Raw genomic sequence first — 13440 nt, forward strand, 5'->3', positions numbered from 1 at the left:
TTCTAATAGTTTATGTTCAAATGTAGAAACAGATAGTCTTGTGGAATGGATAGTAGCCTGGAATTGGTTTTAAACTGCTTCTGATACTAGGTAAGTTTTCTTTTCTCCTGCTTTCTTTCATGTTGACTTCACATATGGCCAGATCCTTTAAAAAAGAATATCTTCAAGTAAACTTATCATCTCCTCAAGCCATCATCTTTTACCTCTTCTCTTCTTTATCTGGGAACTTCCTGTCTTTCCTTGGTAGAATGTGAGCTCTTCCAGGACAGGGGTCTATCTTGCTGATATTTATATCTTCAGTTCCCAGAATTCTGCCTGGCACATAATAGCTACCGATGTCGGTTGGTCTAATGACTTTTCTGAGAGCCTCAAGCAACTCTCCAAGACTATAAATAGGTTGCAATCTGCATACCCCATAAAGTATCTCTCATCAGCCTGGAAGCTTCCTTTTACAGTTGCAATTTATTGAAGATTAGTAAAGAGAGATTCAACCTAGACCTTCTCAGTCCTAACCCAGGTACTTTATTTTATGCCTCTCTAATGCACTGATCATGTAATACTAATAATAATTACCTTTTTGTCTTATCCTTTCACTGCATTGTAAACCCCATAGATCCAGAATCTTGTTCTCATTAATTCAGTAAACATTTATTAAGACCCTCCCCACCCCCACCCCCAAAAAGCAATTCCTGCCCTCAGGGACCTTACATTTTACTTTGAGAGAAAGATAGAAAATTAAATATGGGATGTATGATAAAGAAAATTTTTAAGGGAAGGAAGCAATGGGGTGTGTGATTAATAGGTTTTCTGTAAAAAGTGATCATTGATCAGAGCTTCAAAGTTAGGGATTCTTTGAGGCAGAGTAAAAGGAAACTCATTCTAGGAAGAGGGCTAGCCTGTGCAAAGACAAGAAATGAAGTGCTGCTACATAGTATTTTAACTCTTTTTGTTGTTGTTTCCTTGAATTTTGTTTTCTTTCTCATTTTTTCCCTTTTTGATCTGATTTTTCTTGTGCAGGATAATATTTGTGGAAATACATATATAGAAGAATTGCGCATATTTAACATATATTGGGTTACTTGTCTAGGGGAGAGCATGGAGAGAAGAGAGGGAAAAAATTTGGAACACAAGGTTTTGCAAGGGTGAATGTTGAAAATTATCCATGCATATGTTTTGAAAATAAAAAGCTTTAAAAAAATAAAACAAAACAAAAATTCCATAATAAGTGTGGAAAAATAGGTGAGAGTCAGATTTAAAAAGTCAAGCAGAAGAATTGTATTTATCCTAATTTTGAGTCTCTGTTCCAACCTATCCCAGGGTTGGTAAATATTGAATAAATGTTTACTTCCTTAAATTTAATTATGCTCCTCTCCTTCCTATCAGATAGACTGATTGATAGCTAGCTCTCAAAGAATAGGGATTGATTCTTCTTCCTCAAATTGAGCGTTCTGAAAGCAGGCTTTTTATAGTCAGTCAACTAGCATTTATTAATTATTTGCTATGGGTCAAAGAGTTGCAATCTCTTCCTAGCTCTACTGTTGAGAATCATTCTCTTTCTCGGGACTCAGCGCAACAGCCACTTGCCTTGTAAACCTTGCCTTTATCATCCCTGAGGAAAGTAACTTGGAACTCTTAGTCCTCATACGCACTACCTAGTACTTTTCCTATCATTCCGCGTAGACGATAACTTCCTGTGTCTTTTTCATTTTTCAGTTTCCAGATCTATTAGTGTCTTGTCCAAAGAAAGCACTTAAATGGTGGCTGAATGAATGTGTCCCACAACACATGGGGTTAGGAGCCCCTCAATCTATTTTCCCCAGGGGAATGGACTTTATTTTATCCATTTGTGATTCTCAGACCATCTTGGAGAGAGAAGCTGGATTTTGCTCAGTGATCACTCAGTTTGGGGGGTTATTGCCTGTAAATCCTTAGATAGCAAAGCCAGGGGAGAGGAAACAGAAGGCTTGCGATTGTCTTGAGCACATATTTAAGCGCATATTTTCCTGGTGAGCCGGCGGGGGCATGGCCCCGGGGGCGGTTCCCCTTGATCCCTTTTACCTTTTCGGGTGAACACGCATAGTCCCCCAGTCATTTTCTCCACCTTCTTTGCCGGAGTTAAATTCCCCGCAAGTTGGGAGAAGGAAGAAGGCGTGGAAGAGAAAGAGTTAAAACTAAATCATAAGCAGGACAGCTAGCCCTGCCCCCGGGAGGGTTCCCCAAGCCGGCGCTGCCCTGCAGCACCTGTGCATAGAGAGCCGAGAGAGACTGTGGAGGAGAGTGGGTGGTGCAGGCAGACGGCGGTATATCCAGTCTGACAGAGGGCGGGTCTCCTCAGAGGCAGGCGAGTGAGGAGGCAGCTAGCAGCAGCTGCCCGAAGCAGGTACGTCGTCGGGATCCTCTATGGGCATAGGGAGCCGCTGACAGCGAGACCAAGCACCAGCCACTTCACCTCCAGCCCAGAATCTTCTTGCCGGTCTCTCCCCACGCCCAGACCCCGCGCCTTCAGCCACCATGACCCTGAACCACTCTCCGCTCAAGACCGCCCTGGCCTATGAGTGCTTCCAGGACCAGGACAACTCCACGCTGGCTTTGCCGTCGGATCAGAAGATGAAGACCGGCACGTCGGGAAACCAGCGGGTGCAGGAGCAGGTGATGATGACTGTCAAGCGGCAGAAGCCCAAGTCTTCTCAGTCGTCCACCTTGACCCATTCCAACCGAGGTAAGGAGCCAGCACCTCTGCCCTGGAGGCTAAAGGTGAACCCTTCCGGCCCCAGCCCTCGAGCTGCAGGTGTGCAGCTGGACGGCAGCGGGGCTTCGTCGTAGCGTGGGTGCGCCTGACCACGCTGGGACTCGATGGAGTCCCTCCCTTCGGCTTGGGAAGTGACCGGCTGGGATCCGAAAAGGAGGCATAGACCGGGGGCTTTTTTTTGGGGGGGGGGCAGGGGAAGTGGAGGTCAGGGGCTCCAGTTTTGAGTTGGGGTTTGGACAGGGTAGTCCGGAAGAAGTCGGTCAGGGCTGCACGGAAGCCGGCAGTTATGGGTCGATATCCCTTAGAGATGAGTCTCCTAACAAAGAGCAGGACTAGGGAGTCATATTCGAGTTCGAATCTTGATTCTGAGCCCGGTGAGCTTGTGCTAAATGAGAGCGTTGAACTAAGTGGTCTGAAGGACTAAGCAAAGATCCTTCTCCCTTTGAATTCTGGAAAATACAGCCGCTGTGTCTGGAGCTCGACTTTGTGTGAAAGCGGAGAAAAGCAGCGTCGCTTCCGGGGGGCTTGGTGACTTAGAGAAGTAGTCTTTCCAAATGTTAGTAATTGAGGGGCACTCTATAATGCAATCCCAAGGGAAGTTCTTCCCCATCTCCCGCCCTTAGATTGGAGCACTGAAAGAGACCTTTTTAATTCCGCTTTTTACCGGCTTGCTTCTCGGGTTTGGGGACAAATAGGGAGCCTCCGGTACACTCTGTTTTTCGCCTCCCATTTGTCTTTGAAAAGGGGAAAGAAAAAACAGTTTTATGCAGCTCCTTGACGGCATTTTCCTCACAAACAGCCCTGTAAGGTAGATGGTGGAAATATTATTTTCATTTTACAGATGAGGAAACTGAGGCTTTGAGACTAAGGATCTTGTCATCCATCACACTAGGTTTTAAGACAGAATCCCCCTTGCTGTCTTAACAAGTTCCTCGAAGATTTGGGTTTGTCTTTAGCCGAACAGTGTTAGCCATTGGGCTTCGTTAAAGACTGTAAGGTTGGGGTTTAGAAGGTTAGTAATGGTTGTTGAGTTATGTCCGAGGTGGAACTGTAATCATAGAAGCACTTTTTTAGTGGGGAGGCCAGGAAGGGAAGTTGTGGGCTTTGAATATGTTTCTTGGAGCCTCTGCTTTCCTGAAGAAGGGAAGGCTAGTGAGGGAGATCAGATCGATGATTTTTCTTCCTCTTACTAACCCCTCTGTTCCCTTCCTTTTGTTGGGTTCTCCGGTGACTCGCACTCAGCACTACTATCCAGCCTTTAAGCTTTAAAGAAGCTCTACTGAGCAGAGCTTGGGAGGGGCAGGAACTTCAGATCTAGCACTACTCTGGAAGCCATTGAGACAACTCATTTTCCTAGGCTAGCTAAGGAGCCCTTTATCTAGATGGGGTGTAACCACTATAGTGTCTCCATGATTAAGGGAGAGGTAAAGGAAGGGACTAGATTGTCAATTTTCAGGAGTTTGACTGGATTTTCTATTGATTTTTGACATTAAATACACAGAAATAGCAATATCTTGTATTTAAAATGCAAGTAAATTAATACCAAAAAAAAAAAAAAAAAAAAAAAACAACACTAAAATTGTATTGTTGAATTTAAATCCAGTGAAGGTTTAATTAGGGTGTTTGATAGAACGGTCTAGAAATTCACATCAGTCAACCAACAATGGAATCCAAGGATCAATCAATATACCATGGGTTAAACTTCTATCCAACCTGTGCTGAAATAAAAGGCAGTCCTTGGTCTAAGAGAGATTATGCTTTCATGCTTCTTCTCAGGTTCCTTTAAAGGGAAAGTCCAAGCATTCAGGGTGAGAAGGGAAGAAAGAAAAGAAAAATAGGAAAAGAACTTACAGATATCTGTTCTTTAGGATTTCCCCTTCTAGTTTCAAACCTCTCCCTCAGTGAAGCTTGCCCCTAAAATAGTGCTAAACCATTTGAAACCAGAATGGGACCCTCCGGAGGTTACAGCCTCAGTGATTATTCTACCTCTTTATAATTCTGCCAGAAATTTCAAAGGCTGGTGTTACCTTCTTAATCTCAAACTGAAACTTTCCTCTATAGCATGGAGATTTTGCAACATTCACTTATCTTACTTTTACCTTATTCTCTCCTCAGTTCAGGTTTTGGTTTTTTTTTTTTTTTTGTTTGTCTGTTTGATTTGATTTTTTTCCCCACAGCCTATTCTTATTGGATGTGGTGCTTCTCTTCCCTTTTCCTTTTTAAAAAGCAGTCAAGGCTATATAAACCCCACTTCTTGGAAAGTTTTGCTCACTCTGCCAAACCCTTGTGCTTGTAGAGGGCTTTCTTATAGGGGACTTTCCCCACACCAACTTGGCTTACTCCACTGAGACCTATCTTACCCCAATCCTCCCACCACTCCAAATAGATTCCAGTTATAGATGTTGGTTGTTATATGCCTGAAACTACTTGTTGCTTGCTTCTGTGCAGGCTGTACTGCTGGTGCTTATATTTAAAGGTGAATACATGTTAATGTATATTTTGCCACTTCCATCAGGCTGGAAGATTCCTAAACAGAGAGGTTAGGTCTCTTCCTTTCTCTGGTTCTACCAGCTGCCTCACGGGAGGAGGCTCTGGTGAGTTCAATGCATAATGTTTACAGACTACTAGTACTGATTTCCTCTCTTGAAAGTCTTCTTCCCAAGATCTGTGGCTTTCTACTCCTGAGAAAAATTTCCCAAATGAAAGACCAGTTTCCCCAGTGGTATCTGGGTTGGAAAAGGTGGTTGGGTTAATTGGATCCGGTGTTTCCGGTTTATCTGGCTCCTCTCAACTGATTTTTTGAACTACTCTTGTCAAAATGCAACTCCAAAGGGTCCCAACCTTGTAAGTATCAGAGATCTAGAGTTGAAAGAAACTCAAGAATTCCTCTAGTCCAACCATCTCATTTTTTAAATTAGACTGAGACCAGAGAAATTTAATGACTTACCCAAACTTACACTGGTAGCAAGTAGCAGTTAGAATTTGATCTCAGGTCTCATGACACCAAGTGAAATGCTTTTCCCATGGAATCAACTCTCTTGGTTCCATATTCTATTTTATTTATTTATTTATTTATTTTGGCTGAGGTAGTTGGGATTAAGTGACTTGCCCAGGATCACGTAGCTAGGAAATATTACCTCTGAGGCTAGATTTGAATGCAGGTCCTCCTGACTTCAGGGCTGATCTCATATGCTATTCTTTAGAATACCTTGTTCCTCTGGATTTTCCTAGGGCCTTGTATCCAATATCTGTCTTTGGAACTATCCTTTTGTTCCTAGAAAGGAAGGGAGGAAGCATGCCTTGGTTCTACTCCCTTGACTCTTCAGAGAGAATAAAAGGATTCCATTTCTTCTTTAGAGAGACATTAGCCACCTCCAAGAAGTATCTGAGTCATTTGCTTCCAGGAATTAGATGAATCTGGGTAGTATTTGGAGAGAACATAGTTGGTATGCAGAGAATGTATTTCAAGCTTTACTCATTTTACTCATGTCATTAGTCATTAGTTGTTTTATTTTTCCCCATTGGATAGGGTGAACTAATTAGTTGATATAATTCTTTTGTAGACCCCAAAACAGCAGCGTTTTTTTTTCTTTTTGAAAGGCAATAGGGTGCTTCCATCTGCCAGGGAAACTGGGCACTCCCAGGCTGCCAAGCCAGTGAACCTTTCTCCCTGTACACCAGGAAAAAAGGCAAATAGTGAAAGGCCCTGTAAAAATAGTCCATTGGCTGCCTTGATATGTTTTTATCAAAGAGTTCTCTAACTTCTTATTGCCTGACTCTTTAAACTCTATACCAGGGTATCTTTATGTTATTGAAGTTAAATTTGGGAGGCTAGAGAAAGAGCAGGGAAAAGAGGGCTCTGTGAAAGGGTCTCAGCACTAAATGTTTCTCTTAGGTACTGGCTAGTGCCAGGCACCTTAATTCTCCCTCCCTCTCTGTCCTTTGGCCCTGACCCTGTTTCACTCTCATTGATGCAGACAAGGGGTTTATAATTCAGGTCTGTTTAGGCTGAGACTGCCTCCCTGAAGGCTTAGAGGACTGAGTCAAACTCACTTCAAAGAACTTGCTTGCTTTTTCCCTCTAGGAGCTCAGGATCCTGAGTGGGGAGTGGCTATGGGGAGCTAATCATTTGGGTGAATGAACCATAAATGGCAGCTGAAATTATATTAGCCAATAAGAACACTCACCAATGGTCAATGGTGAATGGATTCTGTAACCAGGAGATCCAGGAGGATCCCCTTACTTCTATTCCTCTAATCTACATTTCACTTCCTTTCCTTGGCTCTGTGTGTATATCTATCTGCCTATCCATCTATAAATTGATATAGCGATATATCTATGATCTATCTTATGTATCTAAATTTCTCTGTCTGTCTGTATGTCTTGCTCATCAGTCTATTTGGACTAGAACTCCTGACGATGCAATTCTCTACAGTACAGATTAGTAGGGACTCTACATTTACGTATTAGGAAATTTCCCAGTAAGAGGTAAGTGATTTTCTCAGGATCACACACTCAGTGTATGTCAAAAAGTATTGGACATTGTTTTCTTTGGAGGTTTAATTCAAATACCTTTATATTTCTCTTTACTGTACCAATACCATCCCCTGCCAATTTTCAAACATAGTAGAATTTGTAAGGTTTTAGAATTTAGAACTAGAAACCATCTAATCTAACTTTCTTCATTTTTTAGATGAGGAAACAGAGCCACAGAGGTTAGATGATTTATTCAAAATCCCACAGCTAAAGTTGGGATCCAAATTTTGGTAGCTTGACCTCAAGTCTGATGCTCTTTATCAGTAGACTATCCTATAGTCCAACCTAAATCACATTTGCTACAAATGAAGATATCCCACAGGGACTGCTAGGAAGCTTAATTGGATGAACTTTCATTTTGTATTTCATTATCCTGGCTTTATTAAATGAGTTGGTTAAAGTAAACCTTTTGGGCTGATAGACTGGGCCTTTCTTAGTCCTTCCTTTTTAGAAACATTATTTCTCAAGGAATAAACTGCTTCATTTCATTGACTTGACTCCAGAGTTTGAATCTCCAAACATGAGTGTTTCAATTTACTTCTTTCTATGGATTAGGGTTGGACTTTCTACTTCTTTGGATGCTTTTTACCTAATCAGTGTGCCTGCTTACAAATACCTGTGTCATGTCTCAGTCTATACTCTCCTGAGTGTAGACTCATCAGCACCTTGGGTATTTTCAAAAGTTGCCTTTTTTTTTTTTTTTTTTTTTGAAACTCAAATGCAATCCATCTGATAGTAAATTTAAAACCAACTCTTTGCTTCTCTCCTTTGGGGAAGGTATTTTAGAGAGACCATATCTGATATGAGAAATAGCAAAAGGGATAGTCCTTGGGTCTCTTCCTCTAGAATTTTTATTTTAGTAATCGAACTTGTTGATATTACTTCAAATGAATTCAATTTTCTTTAGAAAGAAACTTGTCTTAAATTTACGATTTCAGCCAAAATTTTCCCTGACCTGTTACAACACATGCAAAAATGCAGGGCATTCAAGGGTGTTTCACAGTAGATGATTTTTCTGTGTATCCTGTCTCCTGCTAAGTCAGCTTGGCAGTGACTAAAGTACCAGTTTGCCTCACCAATTATGAAAATCAATGGGGCAATTGTTCAGCACTTAAAGTAATTTTATGATGCCATTCTGGGGTAAAGTGTGACCATATAGGCTCCGTAAATTGATAGGAGAAAGTGGAAGACATTTTAAATTCAAAATGTAGAGCCCTTTACACACTATTCATAAAAATAACTGGCATTCATGGAGTGCTTTGTAGACATTATCACATCTGACTCTCACAACTACCCTAAGAAATATGTATTGTAGATATTATTAGCTTCTTTTTACAGATGAAACTAAGATCAAGAGAAATTAATCAGCACTTTTTTATGATTCAGTGATCCTAGATGAGAGGTGAGTTCTGTCCGACTTCTTAGGCATGGAAAAGACCTCTCCACTATCCTCAGCCCCTCAGGCCCACCATGGAAGAATGGGTGAACAGGAAAGACAAACAAGGCAACAGCAGCTATGGAAAACACAAGTCGTAGCAGAGTTCAATAGAATCACATGACATAAATGAAAGAATGCAGGCTGCAATGGGCCAATTTGTTTCCATCGTTCCATTTCATATATATGCCCCCAAAAAGAGAGAGGGAAAAAAGTAGAGGAAAAACTAATTGCTCAACTCCTTGATCCCATCTAGAGCTCCCAGAAGCTTACTAAATGGGGGAGGTCATTTAAATTGACATTCTCTATACTCCTGGGCTTGAAGGGAATGTGTGAGGTTGTCTGATTCATTGCCCTCTAAGTGTCTAAATTATCCCCCAAAGGGATCTGCTTGTCCAGTTCCAAAACTCCAGATGGAGAGTTTTTATTTGCCTTTAGAGTTGTATTATTATCAGGTTTCTTAAGTTCTTTGTGATATCTGACCTGAATCTTTCTCTCTGCAACACTGTTCACATTCCCTCTGAATGACATCATCATTGATATCATCAGGGAAAGGATCTGACATTTTCAGAGTTGAGAAATGCTCCTCTGAGTGAGAGAAGTCCTAATATCTTAATATTAGCTCTAGGAATTTAAAAATATTTTGATAACTGTGTTTCCGCATAATTGACTTCATTTGTAATCCTGCATTTCATTTTTTTTCCACTTAGAAATATCATTATGAGAAATTGTGCAAAGACTTCACCGGATTGCCAAAGGGGGCCATAGAACATAAAAGATTAAGAACTCTTGTCTTGGAGAAAACAGACAAATCCTAATTCCATAAAATAGAATTTCAAAGCAAATAGAAGAGCTGGGTTTAGCTAAAGTTTAAAAAAATCTGGACGAGTCAGGCCTTCTTAGGAGTTAAGATATACATTTATGAAATCTTTTTCAAACTTAAGCTGTTTCTTTGAAAAACTACACAGGGATCCTGAACACCAGGTTTTTCTTTGTCAGTTATACCTCTGTCCTAAGTTCTTTCAGTATGTACAGTGCAGTCCTGCTGGATCCAGAGAGATCTAATATTTGCCTTTGTAGAATTTCCAGCCTAATAATAGAGATTAAGAAAAAGTATCTAACAATTAGAATGGTTTAAGAGTCGAATGGAGCAGGTAATACTTGAAGTCAGTAGGTAATCCTCACTTGGAGACTTTGGACAAAGTGTGAGTAAATGTTTATTGGGAACATTTGGACAGTTCCTGTTTGGGCCAGTTAATTTTGAGGCCCCTTTCAGCTTTGACATATGTGGTTCTGTGATTTTGTGATCTTTACCTATAAGGGATTACTAATCTGGGGAATTAAAAGGTTACAAAATTGGCTGAGATATTCAATGTAATCCTAAACTAAAATTCAGAGGCAAAGTCCAAGGTCACACAGCTAGTTAGTAGCAGAACCAAGAATTTCTTGACTCCAAGGCCAATGTTCTTTTTACTACACCATATTGAAAAACTTTATCTCTGACAATCAATCAATAGCCAATAAGCTTTTTTAAAAAGTGCATGTCCAGCATTGTGCTATGTACTGGCAACCTAAAGACAAAAATTAAAGAGTTCCCATCTTTTAAGAACAAATGTTCTATTGAGGGAGATAACATATTACACACATGTGTATGTATGTATATGTATAGTGTATGTGTGTATACACACACACACACATATATATATATATATATATATATATATAAGTATACTCACATATCTATCTATATCTCTTTCTATTGAAGAGAAAGACAGATAGAGACAGAAATTCTGTCTTTAGGGAGCTTTCAATCAATAGGAAACAGTAGGTCTCTATCCTCAGGGAGCTTCTCCTCAAATAAGAAGCAAGTCTATACTTGTAACTATATGCTTACACACCAAAAAATACATACAACACAGCAAGAAATGTATAAACAAATATATGTTGCAGCATCTGGACTAAGCTCTAGTGTTTACTGGAAGAATGATTATGATTTGAGATGGATAGGGTTTGTATGGATGATTTTCTGAGGAGGCATTTAAAGATGAAAGTGATGAGCTTTTTAGTTGTGAGAAAAAGAACGAATACTTGAGAAATGCTTGAATGCTTGAATGCATGAGAAATGACATTTTTTAAGGTTGGAAAGGATGAGTCATAAGATGATTAATGCACATATGCCCCAGTTTCTCCATCATTCCATAGACAATTACATCTATCTTCATATGAAAAAAAAAAACCCACCATTTTCATGGGAGCTGAGAAAATGCAGCCTATATACAGAATACAGGATAATCTCCCTTTGTTGAATGTGCCACGGGGATGTAGTTTATGGGTAAACAATGTTTTGTAGTGTGATTATATAATAATCCAACTGGTTTGTGGGTCTCTGAGTCAGTTTCACTATTTGTGTAATTTAAAGTTCTGAAAAATTAGTAGATTAAATGAAGTTATCTTGAAGAATAAAAATGTCCCTAGGGCTTTATGGAGAAGTTTATAGAAGAGCAGCAGGGTGGAAAATTAAGAAATAGTTGCCTGGGTAGTTTCATAAAGTGGAGATTTTGGGAGGAGCTCTCTACCACCATTCAGAGAGAGAAAAGTCCCAGGGGCAAAGGATATCGTGAGATGTGAGTTCCAGGGCTGAAACCATCTTGCAGGATGAGGAGGTTCTTGATGGACAAGTCCAGAGGAATGGGTGGACTCTGCACTAGTAGAGAGGTCCAGAAGAAAGAAGAAAATAGTTCTTATTCTCAGAGAACTCTCCACTGAATGAGAGATGTATGTATAATACATAGGCAAAAGATGGAGGTACAAGGCACATGTCTAGTTGTTATTTAGTAATTTTCAATCATGTCCAATTGTTACTGACTCCTTTTGGGGTTTCTTGGCAACGATAGTGGCTTGCCATTCCCTTCTCCAGCTCATTTTACAGATGAGAAAACTGAGGCAAACATGGTTATGTGACTTTTCCAAGATTACACAGCTAGTGATTATCTGAGGATAGATTAGAATTAGTCTAGTACAAACTAGGAATGTGAGTGCTAGAGAAAGGTGGAATCACGCTATGATTTCTAGTGAAATTAATCAGAAGTTGCTTTGTGGAGGAGATAAGTTTTAAAAGAAAAAGGTAGCTGTTTAAGGAATTCACCAAAAAGTAGATTTAGGACTAGAAGAGATTTTAGAATCCAAACTCCCTCGTTTTACAAATGAGTAAACTGAGTCCCTGAGAAGTTAAATGACTTGTCCATTGTCAGATCTGAAATTTGAATCTATGTCTTCTGACTCCAACTCCATTCTTCATTCCACCATATCAATTTCAATTAAATATTATTCTCAGACATGACACCCAAGGACTTAATATTTTTTAAAATTATTACTTTATTTTATTTTGCTAATTTTGGTTTTAACCAACAGAAAATTCCTAGCCAATATTTAAACAGCTCTCCTTGCCCGTGAGAAAAAGGTTCTTTTCTGAAGACATTGAAGCAAAACAGAATGATTGAAGCCAATAATACATACTCATGCATTTATCTTCTAATCATTTTAAGGGGATATACCAACTTTTGTTTTAGAAGTAGACTAGATCACTAGAGAAATTTGGTTCTGCATTCAGCACCAAGCCCTCCTCCCCCAGATTATCTTTTGTACTCATAGATGGGACTGATGTTCAACTCACAACCAATAGTATACTTTCCCTCCTTTTCATCTCCATGAAAATTGAGATTCTAAGTGAATTATAATTGCAATTCACATCCATCATGGCTCTCAATACCTAAAAGCCAATTATTTTAGATTTTACTATTTTATTCCTTTATTTTTGGGGAGGAGAAATGTATTAGTTTCATAGTTCAGTCAGGTTCCCAAGTCTGAAACTCCCCAGGGGGTTAGACTCAAGCTTCCTGGCTTCTCAGTTTCCATGTTGGATTGTTTGGTTATACCACGCTGCCTGAAGTTCAGGCTCCAAAATCTCTATGGCTCAAATTCCCAGTCTCATGGGGAATCACTTCTAGCACCTGAAGTTGAGGATAAATGACACAAAAGAAAAACACTCCCAATTCCATTTTCTGAGTCAGGGTAAAAGAGAGGAACAAGGGAAGGTCACTAAGATCACTAGGTCAGCTCATAGCATTCTCACTGTGGATGAACTGGGATTTTCATCTTCTGGATGCAACAGATAAGAATGACAGAAAAAACATAATTCATGTGTTAGGAGACACGGTAAGAACTCCATATTAGGCAAACTGGGCTTACTTGAAAGGCTTCCAAAGAGCATCTCCCAAACTGGGTATTCCCAGAGAAGCCTGTGTTACATAGTAATAATTGATTTTTCACAATCCACTGGCTTTATCCCAGGGGAGAACCCAGAAAAATACCAGCCACAGATGAGGTTCCAACACTAATAGATTTAGGGATGAAAAGGATATTGTAAGCCCAATGCCATTTTATAAATGAGAAATCTGAAGTTCAGACTTTCTAAGGTCAAACAGTAAACTACTGATCTTCTGACTCAAAGGTAGGGTCTCCAAGGTTTATTTTCCCACTCTATATTACAGGTTACTAGGGCATGAACTAAGTGTGTTCTTAGCTTAAGAGTATGGAAGGTAAGCCTGGGTTTCTTTGATGGTATAGGAGCCTTCTTATAGGCAATACAGAGTAGGATAAATGGAAAACTAGAAGGAATTTCATCTCCTAATTTTCCAGATGAAGAACTTGAGAAAAGGAG

The 13440-nt window shown here is 39.9% G+C and overlaps 1 protein-coding gene across 1 annotated transcript in view; it reads left to right on the forward strand.

Annotated features, from left to right (window-relative positions):
* The first annotated feature begins 2157 nt into the window (after positions 1-2157).
* PKP1 (plakophilin 1) overlaps positions 2158-13440 on the forward strand; it is a 79671-nt gene continuing 68388 nt past the window's right edge. The window contains exon 1 of the mRNA XM_031937120.1: positions 2158-2719. Coding sequence (XP_031792980.1) covers positions 2512-2719 — 208 coding nt within the window. The 5' untranslated portion in view covers positions 2158-2511. The remainder of the gene's footprint in view (positions 2720-13440) is intronic.

This window comes from Sarcophilus harrisii, chromosome 4, assembly GCF_902635505.1.
Source record: "Sarcophilus harrisii chromosome 4, mSarHar1.11, whole genome shotgun sequence".
Lineage (NCBI taxonomy): Eukaryota > Metazoa > Chordata > Mammalia > Dasyuromorphia > Dasyuridae > Sarcophilus > Sarcophilus harrisii.